Genomic DNA, 16052 nt, shown 5'->3' with positions numbered 1-16052 from the left:
CTGACAAAGGAGGGCGGAGCTGGCGACAGAGGGCTGTGAGTGCCTCGGCTGCAGGCTTCCAGCCAGGGGAGGGGCTGCTCTCTGCTGTAAGTAGCCAGGCTGCTGGAGCTTACAGCTGTTTAGAGAAATCGTCATGAGCTATGCTTTTCTGTAAAGCAGCAGGAATTCGCAGGACAAGCCTTGCACAGACCTTCAGATCCATCCTCTCCTGAAACTAAGCTCTTGTTTTCAGACTGACGGGAAGAAGAGTTACTACAAGAAGGTATGCATTGACGCGGAAACCCTGGAAGTGGGGGACTGTGTTTCTGTAATTCCAGACGACTCTTCAAAACCACTGTATCTAGCAAGGTTTGTATCCTTCCTTCTGCCTGACTTCAGCCCACACTTTGAGTAATAGCAGGAGGTGCCTGTTTTGCAAAAATAGCAGCAGCTCTTTGCCTTAGACTAAAGCCAAGAAATGGGCTTCCCTGGTAACTCAGTGGTAAAAGAGTTCTGCCAATGTAGGAGGCCTGGGTTCGATCCCTGGGTTGGGAAGATCCCCTGGAGAAGGAAATGACAACCCACACCAGTATTCTTGCCTGGAAAATCCCGTGGACGGAGGAGCCTGGTGGACTGTAGTCCATGGAGTCACAAAGAGTCAGACACGACTGAGTACATATGCAAGCGACACCACAAACAGTTATCTGTGCTCCTGAGGAGCCTCGCCAGCTCCACCGGCTGAGTGAGAACCTTCTCCCTCCCTGTCTTCCGGCTCCAGGGTCACGGCGCTGTGGGAGGACAGCAGCAATGGGCAGATGTTCCACGCCCACTGGTTCTGTGCTGGGACAGACACGGTCCTCGGGGCCACTTCGGACCCCCTGGAACTGTTCCTGGTCGACGAATGTGAGGATATGCAGCTCTCGTACATCCACAGCAAGGTGCAGGTCATCTATAAGGCCCCCTCGGAGAACTGGGCCTTGGAGGTGAGTCCCCGGTGCCCTGCACGTGTTCCCACCCCTTGCTGCGCGGGGTCATCATGACTGATGGTGGCCCCATCCCCAGGGAGGCGTGGACCCCGAGGCCCTGATGTCGGAGGATGACGGGAAGACCTACTTCTACCAGCTGTGGTACGACCAAGACTACGCGAGATTTGAGTCCCCTCCGAAAACTCAGCCAACAGAGGACAACAAGTACAAGTGAGTGCAGGGCCTGGGCTCCCAGGCTGCCCTGTCGGTCCTCCAGGATGCTGTGCCCTGCTTGTTCTCTGCTTCTTCTCTGCTTCTCTCTGCTGGGTCTGCTGTCCCCGGATCCTCTGATTGCCCTCCCCGCCAACTAGAGACCAGCCTGACTCGGTTGCAGTGGCTGAGTATGTGGACAGCCTGGTTGGGGGTTGGGGTCACCCCCATGAGAAGCTGTCCCACTCAGGGATAGGATGTGTCTTTCTGTGCCTGTCCCACAAATCTGTGTCTTTCCCTCAAATCTATGTCTTTCCTCATAAGTGAGATCTTTGATTCCATTTAACTCTAATGCTTTTAGAGAGGCTTGCTTCTTAAATGCTTAGTGCTCCTGTTTTCCTTTCTAACCTTGATACCTCACTTTTTTTAACTAACGGTGTTGACTGGAGTCTTCCATCATGAGCAGTGTGTGGGAGCAAGGCTGGGAGGGTTTGCCGAGCTGCCTCTGGTACTTCTCTGGTCAGCCTGGGCTGCTTTGGGGCTTGATCTGTTTTTAAGGCACTCCAACTCTCCTCTGAAGGGTTTATTAATCAGGAATGTTGCATTTTACCAAGTCCCAGTAGCCTTTAGAGATAGTAGTGTGAGCCTCCTTTGACATGGTTTGAGTTCCTGGCTTTACCGTGGTCTGCATTATCATCCATGTTGGAGTCTTACCAGATTCTAGGTCATTTGCTAATGTCTCTGGGTTTTTATGTTAGCTACTCAAAAGTGAGGTCAACTTGACATTTTCCTGATGTGCGTATCTCTGGGCTTTGGTTCCCAATCAAAGTGTGAACATAAAAGTACAGGAGAGCCAGTGCCTTCTAACATCCATGTGTACTTCCTCTTGGTCACCGGAGTCTCTGGAAATACGCCAGCGGCAGCTGCTTAAAATCACCACCAGCCACTCAAGGGCCTTTGGTTTCTGTCCACCGCTCCTTCAGGTTCTGTGTGAGCTGTGCACGTCTGGCCGAAATGAGGCAGAAGGAAATCCCCAGGGTCATGGAGCAGCTCCAGGACCTGGAAGGCCGTGTCCTCTATAGCCTTGCCACCAAGAACGGCGTCCAGTACCGGGTGGGCGATGGCGTGTACCTCCCTCCCGAGGCCTTCACCTTCAAGTGAGTGCCCCTTGAAGCCAGTGGGGCCAGGTGCTCTGGGCCAGCAGCAGGCTGGCTGCACCACATGCCCCCCACCTCAGCCCACTACCAGCTGCTGCTGAGCCGTCGCACTGGCGTCTGTGTTGAGCAGATGCCATCCAGCAGTCCTGTGTGGAGCCACTGTCCTTCTGTGGCAGTGAAGCTGTCTGTGAAAGAAGTCAGACAGAGCCTGCTGGCTAAAGGAGGATGCTGGGGTCAGTGATGGGTTCCTGCCCAGCGGGTCATGTCAGAGACCCTGCCCCCAGTTCCCGTTATCAGATGGGGAGAGGAGTATCTTGTCTTGCCTGCCAGGCCTCTAAGGATTAAGTGAGTTACAAGTGCTTATTAGGGACTTCCCTTGTGGTTGAGTGGTTAAGACTCTGCCCTTCCAGTGCAGGGGGAGCAGGTTCAGTCCCTGGTCAGGGAACTAAGATCCCACATGCTATGCAGTGTGGCAAAAAAAAATCTAAAATTTTAAAAAAAAAAAAAAAAGCTGCTTATTAGCACAGTGCCTGGCTTAGTGTAAAGGCTGACTGTGAATTACTGCTTGGGAACTGGGAACTGCATCAAAAGACTTCACATCAAAGGACTGAGGCCCTTCAGGGAAAAATCAAAGCCACAGATATTTCCCACACTTGATCCCTTCCTTGTTGGTTCTTAGAACTAGCGTGTGGTTGGATTTACAACCAGCATTTTGGCAAGCTTAGCTCAGTTTCCCGACTTACTTTCCTCGAGTCCTCATTGGAACCCATTCAACTGAATGAGTTCAACCCAGTCAACCCATGCACTGAATTGCAGAGCCTCAGTCCTCCCAGCCCTGCGAAGTGAGTGTGCATGGTGCCCTGAAACACCAGTTCTTGGCCTGGAAGGGGAGGCCGGCCTGTAGGGCTGTTGACCAGGTATTCCTGGCCCAGCTGGAAGTGAGAGCACAGGTGCTCAGAGGGTCTCTGGGGCCTGACAGACTTCGGGGGGCCTGGCGGCGCCTGCCCTCCTGAACTGCTCAACTTCCTGTCTTCAGAGTGTGGCCCTGTGGTCCTGGCAGCTTGGCATCTGATGTGATGGCCTGATTGCACCAGTACATGGCTGGGCCAGGTTCGGCTAGCCCAGGCTGCCCATCTTCTCCCCTGGCCTCTCCCGCAGTGCCCCGAGGTTAGTGCCTCAGTCAGAATGTAGGCTATGCCACTGCCACAACTCTCCGACCACAGGAGTTTACCTCTTGCCTGGACTGTGTGTCCACTGTGGTTCAGGGGACTCAAGACTGTTGTGTCACTCAGGGACCGGGGTTGACAGGGCCTCTGCCTTCTCTAGAAGTTGCCTGTCCAAGGCAAGGGGAAGCTCACTGGCAGTTCTCCTGCCAGGGCAGGGCTTGTTTATCACAGCTACTCACACCTGTGGAGCTGAACATACCACCTGCCAGGAAGTCCTGCCCTAAGGCCAGGTGCAGGGAGAATGTGAACAACCTCAGCAGCGAGACCCAGAGCACAGATGGGGAATACCTGTGTTAAAGTGTGGATGAGATTGAATCTCTAAATCTGTGCTCAGGGTACTGAGCTGCGTTAGTTCAGGCGCTGGAATTTAAACAGTGATCATCACTGGTCAGTCACGCCGAACCACTTTCTAACGTTGGACGTTCAGTCACTCAGAGTAGTCGCTTCTCTGCAGCATCAAGCTGTCCAGTCCTGTGAAACGCCCCCGGAAGGAGCCTGTGGACGAAGCTCTGTATCCAGAGCACTACCGGAAGTACTCCGACTACATCAAGGGCAGCAACCTGGATGCCCCTGAGCCCTACCGTGTTGGCCGCATAAAGGAGATCTTCTGCAGCAAGAAGAGCAACGGCCGGCCCAATGAGACAGACATCAAGATCAAGGTCAACAAGTTCTACAGGTCGGTGAGGGCTCTGCCCTCCAGGGGCCTCTGCCTGAGTCATGGGAGGTAGTGAATCGCACACACAGTGGTGGTCTAAGGGGTGGAGGAGGTAGTCCTCCCAGGTGTTCCTGACTACCTGGTGGGTGCTGAGGATCACTACAACTGTGTAACACAGCCCTGGATTCCTGTCTTAGAGCTGCAGAGCTTTGTCCAAAAGAGATCAGTGAGTGAGGTCCAGAGTGCGACCAAGGCAGGCATGGCATATCCTGGGCTCTGTCTGAGGTGCCATCAAAACCCTGATATCTGTTTAAGCTGCCCTTGTGTTCCACCCCTCCCTACTGCCAGTCCTCCTGTCCTTTCCAGGCCCTCTTCTCCGTTTCTGGGGTTTCTCTCTGTCCCAAGGTCTTGGCTTCACTGAGTTTTTGGGATCCTAATAGTATTTAGGAGCTTAAACTGAAGCTGATCCATACAGATAAGTCTGCAGTTGCTCCACTTCTTAGCTAACATACAGGAAAGTTTTTCTGAAGTCTTTGAAGTAACAGGTACTGAGAGAACAAGGAATCTGGCAGGCATAGGGGGAAGAAGGCAGCTCTAGACATGCTTCTCAATAGGAGGTCAGCAACTGGGCTCAACCCAGGCCCACCCAGTCTTCTTGGAGGCATAAAGAGCAAGCAAACCCTTAGTTGAGATCACGGTAAGAAATCCCACTTAGTTTGTGGTGTTTAGTGCCGACTAAGGGGATCAGTAATCAAGGTGACTTAGTGAGGCATGGGGCCTAGTCTTTACCCTCTGATCCTGTGAGCACATCCCCAGGAATATGCCATTTAATTCATTTTCAGCTTGCGACAAACGAACTAACAAAGACTCTTGCACTCCCAGGCCGGAGAACACACACAAGTCTACCCCGGCCAGTTACCACGCAGACATCAACCTGCTCTACTGGAGCGATGAGGAGGCCGTGGTGGACTTCAAGGCCGTGCAGGGCCGCTGCACCGTGGAGTACGGAGAGGACCTGCCTGAGTGCCTCCAGGACTTCTCTGCTGGTGGCCCCGATCGCTTCTACTTTCTCGAGGTGGGGCCCTGGGCTCACTGCAGGGAGGGCCTCTGGGTCAGACACAGCGCCCGAGAAGTTTACTTACCCAGAGCACGAGGCTGTGACACTCAGGTTGATCTGGAATTTAACACTTAACAGCAAAATGAAATATTTTAACATCCTAATGCAATAACTCAGACCTCCCTGGTGGTTCAGACGGTAAAGAATTTGCCTGGAATGTGGAACACCTGGGTTCAAACCCTAGGTTGGGAAGAGTCCCTGAAGAAGGGAATGGCAACTCACTCCAGTATTCCTGCCTGGAGAATTCCATAGACAGAGAAGTCTGGCGAGCTACAGTCCATGGCATTGCAAAGAGCCAGACACAACTGAGCGACTAACATACACACACACAAATAACAATTTTTGTAGACTGTTAGGTGGCCTCTGCTGGTCTGGCCAGTGTCTTATGAGTCTATGTCTATGAGAAATGGACCTCTAGGCCCAGGAGATGAATCCCTGCCCCCAGTCCCTTCAGCCTCATAGCTGAGCTTGTGGCCTGGTTATTGAGAGAGAGAAGAGCCAGGAGTCTGTTGATTTAAGCTAATCACTTTTAACTTGTTTGAGCACAGCTTCTTTGTGACAGGCATGTATGGTCTTAAGATAACCCGTGTCTCCCCCAGGTTCTGGTCTGTACAGCCTGATTATAACATTTGCCTATTTTTAGAATGAAGTAGTCCATGTATTTAAAATAGCAGGAATTTCTGTCAGCCAGGTAAAACATTTTTATTAATAGACTTTTCCCCTTTTCTCTATTAGAATGAAAGCCCTCTTGGCTTCTGACCATACTTAGGAAGAAATGAAGTATATTCTTATTAAATTAACTTAAATCCTATTTGTTAGAGAAGGGAACCGGTGTTTCTCTTCCAGACCGCTGTGGTTCTTTCCCCCTCAGGCCTATAACGCCAAGAGCAAAAGCTTTGAAGATCCTCCGAACCACGCCCGGAGCCCTGGGAATAAAGGGAAGGGGAAGGGGAAAGGTATGTCGTGGGGTGCCATTCCCCCAGGTTCCTCTTCAAGTCTGTGTCCTCTAGCTCGGATACTCATGAGTCAATCAGTATGGAAGAGCAGCCTCTGATGTTACCTCCCTCAAAACGAGGTGGACTCTGAGTCACCAGGGGCTCTGAGGAGAGCCCGTCAGGACCCTGCTCTGACTTGGGGTCCATCTCCTGCAGGAAAAAACAGGACGAAATCTCAGACGTGTGAGCCGAGTGAACTGGAGACAGAAATCAAACTGCCGAAGCTGCGGACCCTGGACGTGTTTTCCGGCTGTGGGGGACTGTCAGAAGGCTTCCACCAAGCAGGTGCGCTCCGGGGTCGGGTCTCTCCACACAACCTGTTAAAAACTGGATCAGGCAGGCTGTGTCTGGAAGACTTCTGTGGCCCTGGCCACAGTTGCGACTAGAGAGTCTCTTTCTGGGGAGTTCATGACACGTCTGTGTCCTTGTATCCCCCACCCAGGCATCTCGGAGACACTTTGGGCCATCGAGATGTGGGACCCTGCAGCCCAGGCGTTCCGGCTCAACAACCCTGGGTCCACGGTGTTCACAGAGGACTGCAACGTCCTGCTGAAGCTGGTCATGGCTGGGGAGGTGACCAACTCCCGCGGCCAGAAGCTGCCTCAGAAGGGAGACGTGGAGATGCTGTGCGGTGGGCCACCCTGCCAGGGCTTCAGTGGCATGAACCGCTTCAACTCTCGAACCTACTCCAAGTTCAAGAACTCCCTGGTGGTCTCCTTCCTCAGGTAAACAGAGCAAAAGCCCCGCTGCGTTCAGTGCCACCCAAGGGCAACTAGATGGCCTGCCCTCGTGCTGCAGCGCCTGGTGCCAGGGCCAAGCAGTCACCGCTTTAGCCTTCGCTTCTACAGAAGGCCGCTGCTGAGCGAGGCGCCGCTCTCAGCCTTCAGGGAGTTCACGGCTCCCTCTCCACTAGGGAGAGACCCTGAGAGCCGGCAGGTTTGTCTTGACAAGCGTCAAAGCAGTTGGGAGTGACTTCTGGCCAAGGAGGCCGCCTTGCTCTCTCCAGGCGTGGGGCTGACTCTCAGTCACTCCTGTCCCCGACAGCTACTGTGACTACTACCGGCCCCGCTACTTCCTCTTGGAGAACGTTCGAAACTTCGTCTCCTTCAAGCGCTCCATGGTCCTGAAGCTGACGCTGCGCTGCCTGGTCCGCATGGGCTACCAGTGCACCTTCGGCGTGCTGCAGGTGCGCCCAGGTCGGGGGCAGGCGGGGGCACACGGGCGCACGCAGAGGCCCGAGGCGGGGGCAGCCTTGCCTGGGCAGGGGCACACGGGCACACGCAGAGGCCAGAGGCGGGGGCAGCCATGCCTGGGCAGGGGCAGATGGGCGCACGCAGAGGCCAGAGACAGGGGCAGCCTTGCCTGGGCAGGGGCAGACGGGCGCACGCAGAGGCCAGAGGCAGGGGCAGCCATGCCTGGGCAGGGGCAGACAGGTGCACGCAGAGGCCAGAGGCGGGGGCAGCCATCCCTGGGCAGGGGCAGACGGGCGCACGCAGAGGCCAGAGGCGGGGGCAGCCATGCCTGGGCAGGGGCAGACAGGTGCACGCAGAGGCCAGAGGCGGGGGCAGCCATCCTGGGCAGGGGCAGACGGGCGCACGCAGAGGCCAGAGGCGGGGGCAGCCATGCCTGGGCAGGGGCAGACGGGCGCACGCAGAGGCCAGAGGCGGGGGCAGCCATGCCTGGGCAGGGGCAGACGGGCGGGGGCAGCCATCCCTGGGCAGGGGCAGACGGGCGCGCGCAGAGGCCAGAGGCGGGGGCAGCCATCCCTGGGCAGGGGCAGATGGGCGCGCGCAGAGGCCAGAGGCGGGGGCAGCCATCCCTGGGCAGGGGGCAGACGGGCGCACGCAGAGGCCAGAGGTGGGGGCAGCCATCCCTGGGCAGGGGGCAGACGGGCGCACGCAGAGGCCAGAGGCGGGGGCAGCCATCCCTGGGCAGGGGGCAGACGGGCGCACGCAGAGGCCAGAGGCGGGGGCAGCCATGCCTGGGCAGGGGCAGACAGGTGCACGCAGAGGCCAGAGGCGGGGGCAGCCATGCCTGGGCAGGGGCAGACGGGCGCACGCAGAGGCCAGAGGTGGGGGCAGCCATGCCTGGGCTGCAACAAACTGTCCCTAACTGAAAACAGAGCTCCAAAGGGGACTTCCCCAGCACTTCCACGTGGGGGGGTGGGTGTGTGGATTCTACCCTTGGTGGGGAACTGAGATCCTACATGCTGCTGAATGTGGCCAAAAATTAAAAACAAAACTCAAAGGGTCAGGCTGTAGGGTGATGACCTATAGCCTGGTGGAGGCAGATGCTGGCCTGCACTGCACTATGGAGCTTTTGGCATTGAGATTCTGGAGGAACTCAGAGCCAGGACCCCAGCAAGTCCTGAGGGACCATGTGCAAGAGACCTCTTTGCTGCGTCGTTTCCAGCTTGTTTCCCCTGATGGGGTGTAGGGGTGCCCAGCTGTGGAACTCCAGGTAGCAGTTAGACTCCCACACAGGGTGGGTCAGGAACCACACATAGACCACACTGTTTTATAGACTAAACGGCCGAGTCTCTGGGTGAATGGACGTGCTTATGAACACCTCGAGGGTGTGCATGGTGAAACTCCAGGGGCCTCTCAGTGGCTGTGTCTGCAGCGACAGGGCCTTGCGGTGGTCAGAGGGGACAAGGCCTCTTCTGGAGAGTGACTGCTCTGTGTGTGCCTGTTCAGTAACTGATGGCATAACTAAAACTGAAACGGGTGCTGAAACAGGAGGGAGAGATGGCTGGAAAACAGTGAGCGTGTGGAGGGGAGAGTGTGGCACTCGGCCCCAAGCCCTCCCTGTTGGTCTCCACAGTGTCTCAGCCTCACCAAACAAGCCTCGCTGGCAGCGTGTTCTATCTCTGTGACTGGGCTGCCAGGCGGGAGGCGCGGCTCCTGGTGTCTCCCCTGGCTGCTCTCCTCCCCAGTGCTAAGACCACGGCACCCCCATGTGTCCAAAGAACTGGCTGAGAGCATCTCCTGAGCTCACTCCCACCTGGTGGTTGCTGGCCACCTCTTGGGATCGCTTGTCCTGCCCTCTGGCCTCACTCTGGTTAGGTGGAAGCCTGTGGGTTAACTTCCTGGAGAACGACATGGCAACCTACTCCAGTATTCTTGCCTGGGGGATCCCATAGATGGGAATCTGGTGGGCTGCAGTCCATGGGATTGCAAAGATTCGGACATGACTGAAGCAACTTAGCACTAGCACTGTGGGTTAGCTAAGGGCTCTCTGGGTGAGCTTCACACCGGCCAGATGCTCCCCAAAGTCAGATGCCATGGACCCCAGCCCTCGGACCAGCGAGTCAGGGTGCCCGCTGACTGTGAGTCTCTGGTCCTCCCTGCACAGGCTGGTCAGTACGGCGTGGCCCAGACTCGGAGGCGAGCCATCATCCTGGCTGCAGCCCCTGGGGAGCCACTCCCTCTGTTCCCTGAGCCGTTGCATGTGTTCGCGCCCCGGGCCTGCCAGCTGAGCGTCGTGGTGGACGACAAGAAGTTTGTCAGCAACATCACCAGGTAGGAGCTCTGCCCGCCCATGGTCATGGTGCCGGTGAGGCTTGGGGGAGCAGGGTGGTGCCGGGGGACCTCAATGACAAGGCCCCGGGCCCGGAGAAAGTGTTAGCGAGGAGCAGTGGTGTGGGGTCCAGCCTGCCCCCAGAACCCTCTGCCTCTCTGGGCTCATCCTGCCCGAGCACCCTGAGTACAGGGCCACAGCCAGAGCCCACGCTCTACACAGAGTCTGAGGAGAGTGCTGCCCCGGTGACCTCGGGTAGCCCTTTGACCCAGAGTCGAGGTCCCCTTTTCTGGAGAAGACAGTGCCAGCCGTCGGGGATAGCAGCTGTGACTCAGGTAACAGTAGCTGTGTGTCCCAGAGGTGCCAACCCTCCATGCTTTGCTGCAGGTTGAGCTCAGGTCCCTTCCGAACCATCACCGTGCGGGACACCATGTCCGACCTCCCCGAGGTCCGGAACGGGGCCTCGGCACTGGAGATCTCATACAACGGGGAGCCCCAGTCCTGGTTCCAGAGGCAGCTCCGGGGCTCGCAGTACCAGCCCATCCTCAGGGATCATATTTGCAAGGTGACCAGAGCAGGCCTCCCTGCAGCTGCCTGTTGGGGACAGAGCTGCGGGTGGAGCCCAGCCTGGGCTGGAGGAGCTGATGTCCGCCCCTCCCCTTCCACCCCTTCTGCTCTTGATTGCTCACCCCTAGCCCAGCGTTCTCTCAGCCGGCCCCCAGCCTCACCACCTCACCGCCTCCTGCTTCTCCTCTTAGCCACCCTCTCTCTACCACCACCCTCCCCCACCGCAGTACTTGGTCGTGGGGTGTTCATCAGAGCTTATTACTCCAAAGTAATAGGTCTAGGAAGACCTTATACCCTAGAAGAGTTTACATTCCTCCTAAATAGTTCTGGAATGGCCACTGTTTCCCACCGCGTCTCTCACCACCCCTGTTCTCTGGGAGACCCCAGGACTCCCCACCTCTGGCTCCACCTGTGCCACGCCAGCTCCTCCCAAACCCTGCCTGCACTTGCCCGAAGCCGCCCCTTCACCCGTCCCCCCTTATCCCACATCCCCGCTCTGGAGTTGTCAATGCCCGTGTATGACTCCAGGCTGTGCACTGGGGTTACTGTCAGTCTCCCCCAGTGGGATACAAGTGCCTGGGGGCTCCTGGTCGCCGCCAGCGTGCCCAGTGCCCACCATGACAGCACCCAGCCCCCATGGCACCTGCTTGGGTGCTCCCCCAGCTGGGCGACAGCCGGGCCTTCTGTGCTCCTCCAGGACATGAGCGCCTTGGTGGCTGCCCGCATGCGGCACATCCCCCTGGCCCCGGGCTCGGACTGGCGTGACCTGCCCAACATTGAGGTGCGGCTCTCTGACGGCACCCTGGCCCGGAAGCTGCGGTACAACTACCACGACAAGAAGAACGGCTGCAGCAGCGCCGGCGCCCTCCGCGGGGTCTGCTCCTGTGTGGAAGGTGGGGCAACCCCTCCCCGTGCCCTGGCCTCTGGGTATGGCTTCCTCCTGCTTGGTGTGAAGCTTCCAGCCCCGTTAGGATCTGCAACCATGTGGGGGGCTCAAGGGAAGGGGCACGGTCTCAGGCTTTCTCAGCAGGAGGTGCAGGGGCTCAGGAGGCCAGTGGCCCTGAGCTGGGTGCAGACCCACCGGACCTGGGTGTCCCTGCTCTAAATAAAGGCTGCTGAAAGCAGGGCTTATGGGGAGGCTCCGCCTGGTGGACTGTCCTCCACCACGGCCCCATCACAGCCCTATCTCCCTGCAGGCAAGCCCTGTGAGCCTGCGGCCCGACAGTTCAACACCCTTATCCCTTGGTGCCTGCCCCACACTGGGAACAGGCACAACCACTGGGCTGGCCTCTACGGGCGTCTCGAGTGGGACGGCTTCTTCAGCACAACTGTCACCAACCCTGAGCCCATGGGTAAGCAGGTAGGTCTGCGGGCCCCTCGGGCCTGGTGGGGACGGACTCACTGGCCAGGGCCAGCGTGGGCTTCCTGTGGCACGGTCGTAGGTGGTTGCCTCTCACACCCTCCCCCACCATGCTTCTCGCCCCCAGGGCCGCGTGCTCCACCCCGAGCAGCACCGAGTGGTGAGCGTGCGGGAGTGTGCCCGCTCCCAGGGCTTCCCTGACACCTATCGGCTGTTCGGCAACATCCTGGACAAGCACCGGCAGGTCAGTGGATGGACACTGAGGCAGGGCCGGCTGGCAGCTCCCACGAAGCAGGCCCGGCAAGAGGGAGACGAGGGTGGGGTGGGTCTGTGGGGAGCTCAGCTCACACGGTCACTTCTGAGGGGACCCTGAACTCCCACAGCTGATTAACTCGCTGGCCTCAGTATTCCCAGGAGGGTGGTGGTAAGAAAGGGGTAACCAGCCATCCCTGGGGCCTCGGGTCCTCATGGGTCAGGTGGAATCACTAAGTGTGTGGTTGCTATTGACAGCGGAAGAAGATTTAGCCCAAAGGAAACTTCCAGCACATCACACAGAGCAGGCTGAGTGTGTGGTGGTACACATTCACTGTCTTGTCACTAAGCGTTGAAATGAACCAATATTTCCTCCTGTTTCTCAGAGTACTAGGTTTGGCTCTTAATTAAGGTACATCCAAGTAACGCAGGTGCATGGCTGAGGTTACAGTGAGACCTTCCCATTTCACACCACCCTCACCTCCCCCAACATGCTGTTCTCCCGGAGTATCAGCTTTCAGCCAGAAGTGAGACCTGATGGCTTCTGTATCTGGATTCTAAGATTTTCTAAAGCGCTTTAAATCCCCTTCCTCTGGCTGATTCTTGACCCATCAGTGTTTGGGGTGGGAGGAGGGTCCAGTGGAAGGGCTTTGGAAGCCCCTGTGAGCCTGAGGCCAGGGACCCAGTGCCCGGGTCTGAGTGGAGGCTGGTGCTGACTCCGGCCGTGCCAAACCAGGTGTCGCCCTCCTTCCCTCCTGCAGGTGGGTAATGCTGTGCCGCCGCCACTGGCCAAAGCCATCGGCTTGGAGATCAAGCGCTGCATGTTGGCCAAAGCGCGCGAGAGCACCTCAGGTATGGTGGGGGCGGACTCGGCAACGGTGTGACATTAGGCTCTGGGACTGGGGCAGCTCACCCAGTGGCCTCACGTCTCTCTCAGGGTTGCTGAGACTGAGCAGGCAGGTGGGTGGGTAAGTGGACAGGCACTGGAGCCCGGTTCTGTCCTGTGGCAGAGTCTGGCTCGTCTGGGCCCACTGTGGACGCTAACCCAGGCCATCTAGAAGCCTTTAGGGGACACCTGAGCAGGGCTCAGTCTCTGAATGTTGATACAGAGCTGCCACAGGTTCTTACCTGGTCATCCTTTAATATCGACACCTGGGTATTAACATAGCTCCTGATTAATGTACCTGTCTTACTTGTCTGTTGCTTACTGTAACATACGTTCCCTGCAGTGACTCTCCCTTTTATTTCCCTTCAGCTAAAATCAAGGAGGAGGCTGCCAAGGACTAGTTCTCTCCTCCTATCACCCATGTTTCTGCCACCAGAGATCCCCAGCGTGCACTGATATTGTTGTATTTTCACATGTCAATCAGTCAGTTCAGGTGTGTCGTATGCGGTGTTTGTGGCCTTGGCTGACATGAAGCTCTTCAGTGAGATTTGCCTATCGGCTAATTTGACTTAGTGATCAAACTGTGCAGTACTTTGTCCATTCTGGATTTTAAAAGTTTTTTATTACGCATTATATCAAATTTACCACTGTATGAAGTGGAAATTAAGACTTTATGTAGTTTTTATATGTTGTAATATTTCTTCAAATAAATCTCTCCTATAAATCACCCTGGGTGGCGACTCACAATTTACGAGGAACTTCTGGGTGCCTCTCCACTGAGGCCGATGCGAGTGGGGTCCTTAGTGCCGAGTGTGACCCCACAGAGGTGTTCATCTGAAGTTAGATCATTCCATGTGTGTTTGGGGTAGAGATTGTGACTCAGTGCTGGCCAATAACATGCAAGTAGAACTTGCTGGTGGTGTTTCCAGGAAAGCCTTTTATTTTGATTATTTTTTGGCTACACTGTGAAGCATGCAGGATCTTAATTCGCCAACCAGGGATCGAACCCATGCCACCTGCATTGGGAGCATGGCGTCTTAACCACTAGACCACTAGGGAAGTCCCCAGGAAGTCTCAGTTGGCCTTCCTTGTGGCCTTGTATCTCTTTGGTCTGGAGTGGGCTGTGATGCCTGGCAGTGTAGCAGCTGTCTTGTGACCACGAGTCCAGAAGCCCCACACAACGGATGGTGGCACGAGAAGAGAAGCATCACTTGGAGCCCTGGCCTGCCACCCCTAGACAGACGCTTTATTTGCTTAAGAATCTGTTAGGTGGACTTTCCTCGTTTTCAGCCTGACTCAGTGGTACTGAATTCTAGGAGGAACAAACCTGTTCTTTGGTTCATCTTTGGGAAAGACCTGTATAAAATGACAGTGAAGCAGAAGCAGACCAAGAAGTGTCACTCACCAGCACAAACGCCCCAGAGGGCCACTGTTAAGATGTGGCCTTGGCTGACATGCCCAGTCAGCCAAGTAGCACCTGCCCTAGCTCTGTGTGTTCAGGAGGACACTCGGTGGCACCTCCACTGGAACATGACATGCAAGTTACAGGTGCCTTAATCCCAAGACTAAAGGACTAGAGAGTGTTCAAATGTAAAATCCATTCAGCTCCTTCATAAGTAATCTGGCTTCCCTGGTGGCTCAGTCAGTAAAGAATCTGCCTGCCAATGCAGGAGGCTCAGCTTTGATCCCTGGGTGAGGAAGATGCCCTCAAGAAGGAAATAGCAACCCACTCTGGTGTTCTTGCATGGAGAATCCCCAAGGACAGAAGAGCCTGGTAGACTACAGTCCATGGGGTTGCAAGAGTCAGACATGACTTCATGACTTAGCAACTAATCTACCACATAGTAAGTAAGTAAATGTTTCAAGTTCCTGCTGTTGTAAACAGCACCATGCTGAGCATCCTTGGATGGACTCTTCCATTGTGTCCAAAGGTCTGTCTAGTCAAAGCTATGGTTTTTTCCAGTAGTCATATAGCTGTGAGAGTTGGACCATAAAGAAGGCTGAGTGCAAAAGAATTGATGCTTTCGAACTATCGTTCTGGAGACTTGAGAGCCCCTGGGACTGCAAGGAGATCAAACCAGTCAATCCTAAAGGAAATTAACCCTGAATATGTATTGGAGAGATTGACGCTGAAGCTGAAGCTCCAATACTTCGGCCACTTGATGTGAAGAGCCCAACTCATTAGAAAAGACCTTGATGGGGCAGGAGGAAAAGGGAACGACAGAGGATGAGATGGTTGGATGGCATCACTGACTCAATGGATGTGTTTGAGCAAGCTCCAGGAGACAGTGAAGGACAGGGAAGCCTGGCATGCTGCAATCCATGGGGTCACAGTAACGATTGATAATCTAATTTATTCTGTCAAAAATCATGACTGAGATTTGAGGGGTTTTAAGCCTTTTTGTGTGTTTGTGTACAATTCAGTGGCATTCAATACAATCACTCTGTGTATTTCCAGAACATTTTTATCATCCCAAACAAACTTTATAGCCACTAAATAATAACCCCTCATTCCCCACCTACCCCCCCAGCCCCTGGTAACCTCTACCCTATACTTCCTGAGTTTCCCCAGTCTAGGTATCTCATATAAATGGGATCATAGTTAGCCTTCTGCGTCTGACTTCTTTCACTCGGCAGAACGCTATCTAGGTTCATCCATGTAGCACTGGTTGGAACTTCCTTTTTAAGGATGAATAATATTCCCTTGTATGTCTACACATTTTGTCCTTCAGTCTGTCAGTGGATATTTGCATTGCTTCCACCTTCTGGCTATTGTGAGTAATGCTGGAGTAAACACTGATGTACAAGTATCTCTCTGAGTTCCCGCTTCCAAGTTTCTGGAGTATATACCTTGGAACAGAATTGTTGGATCACAGGGTACTTCTATTAACTTTTTGAGGAACCAGCAGAAAAAACAACTGTACCATTTTACATTTGTGGTAGCAACACACAGATGTTCAAATCTCTCTACATCTTTGCCCACACTTGTGTTACTTTCTGTTTCATAAATAGTGTCGCTGTGTTTTTTACTGGTTTCAGGTTTCTGGTGTGTGTGTGCGTGCATGTTCATTTTATTTTTTTTAAATTGTGAAATACATATGATGTAATTTTCCATCTTAACCATTTTTAAGTGTGCAGTTCAACGGCACTAAGTAATTTCACAC

The 16052-nt window shown here is 55.0% G+C and overlaps 1 protein-coding gene across 5 annotated transcripts in view; it reads left to right on the top strand.

The window, feature by feature from the left end:
• The window catches only part of DNMT1 (DNA methyltransferase 1), a 44318-nt gene extending 30703 nt beyond the window's left edge, over positions 1–13615 (top strand). For all 5 annotated transcript variants that reach the window (XM_018051019.1, XM_018051018.1, XM_018051020.1 and 2 more), the window contains 17 exons: positions 233–348; positions 758–962; positions 1042–1175; positions 2138–2311; positions 3992–4213; positions 5075–5267; positions 6181–6265; positions 6461–6589; positions 6747–7029; positions 7349–7490; positions 9659–9825; positions 10211–10388; positions 11088–11283; positions 11587–11750; positions 11878–11994; positions 12764–12854; positions 13258–13615. In XM_018051019.1, the coding sequence (XP_017906508.1) occupies positions 233–348; positions 758–962; positions 1042–1175; positions 2138–2311; positions 3992–4213; positions 5075–5267; positions 6181–6265; positions 6461–6589; positions 6747–7029; positions 7349–7490; positions 9659–9825; positions 10211–10388; positions 11088–11283; positions 11587–11750; positions 11878–11994; positions 12764–12854; positions 13258–13289 (2628 nt within the window). In that variant the 3' untranslated portion in view covers positions 13290–13615. The remainder of the gene's footprint in view (positions 1–232; positions 349–757; positions 963–1041; positions 1176–2137; positions 2312–3991; positions 4214–5074; positions 5268–6180; positions 6266–6460; positions 6590–6746; positions 7030–7348; positions 7491–9658; positions 9826–10210; positions 10389–11087; positions 11284–11586; positions 11751–11877; positions 11995–12763; positions 12855–13257) is intronic.

The sequence above is a fragment of the Capra hircus genome, chromosome 7 (assembly GCF_001704415.2).
Source record: "Capra hircus breed San Clemente chromosome 7, ASM170441v1, whole genome shotgun sequence".
Lineage (NCBI taxonomy): Eukaryota > Metazoa > Chordata > Mammalia > Artiodactyla > Bovidae > Capra > Capra hircus.
The sequence above is the reverse complement of the archived record's forward strand: the minus strand, read 5'-3'. Positions and strand labels throughout refer to the sequence as shown.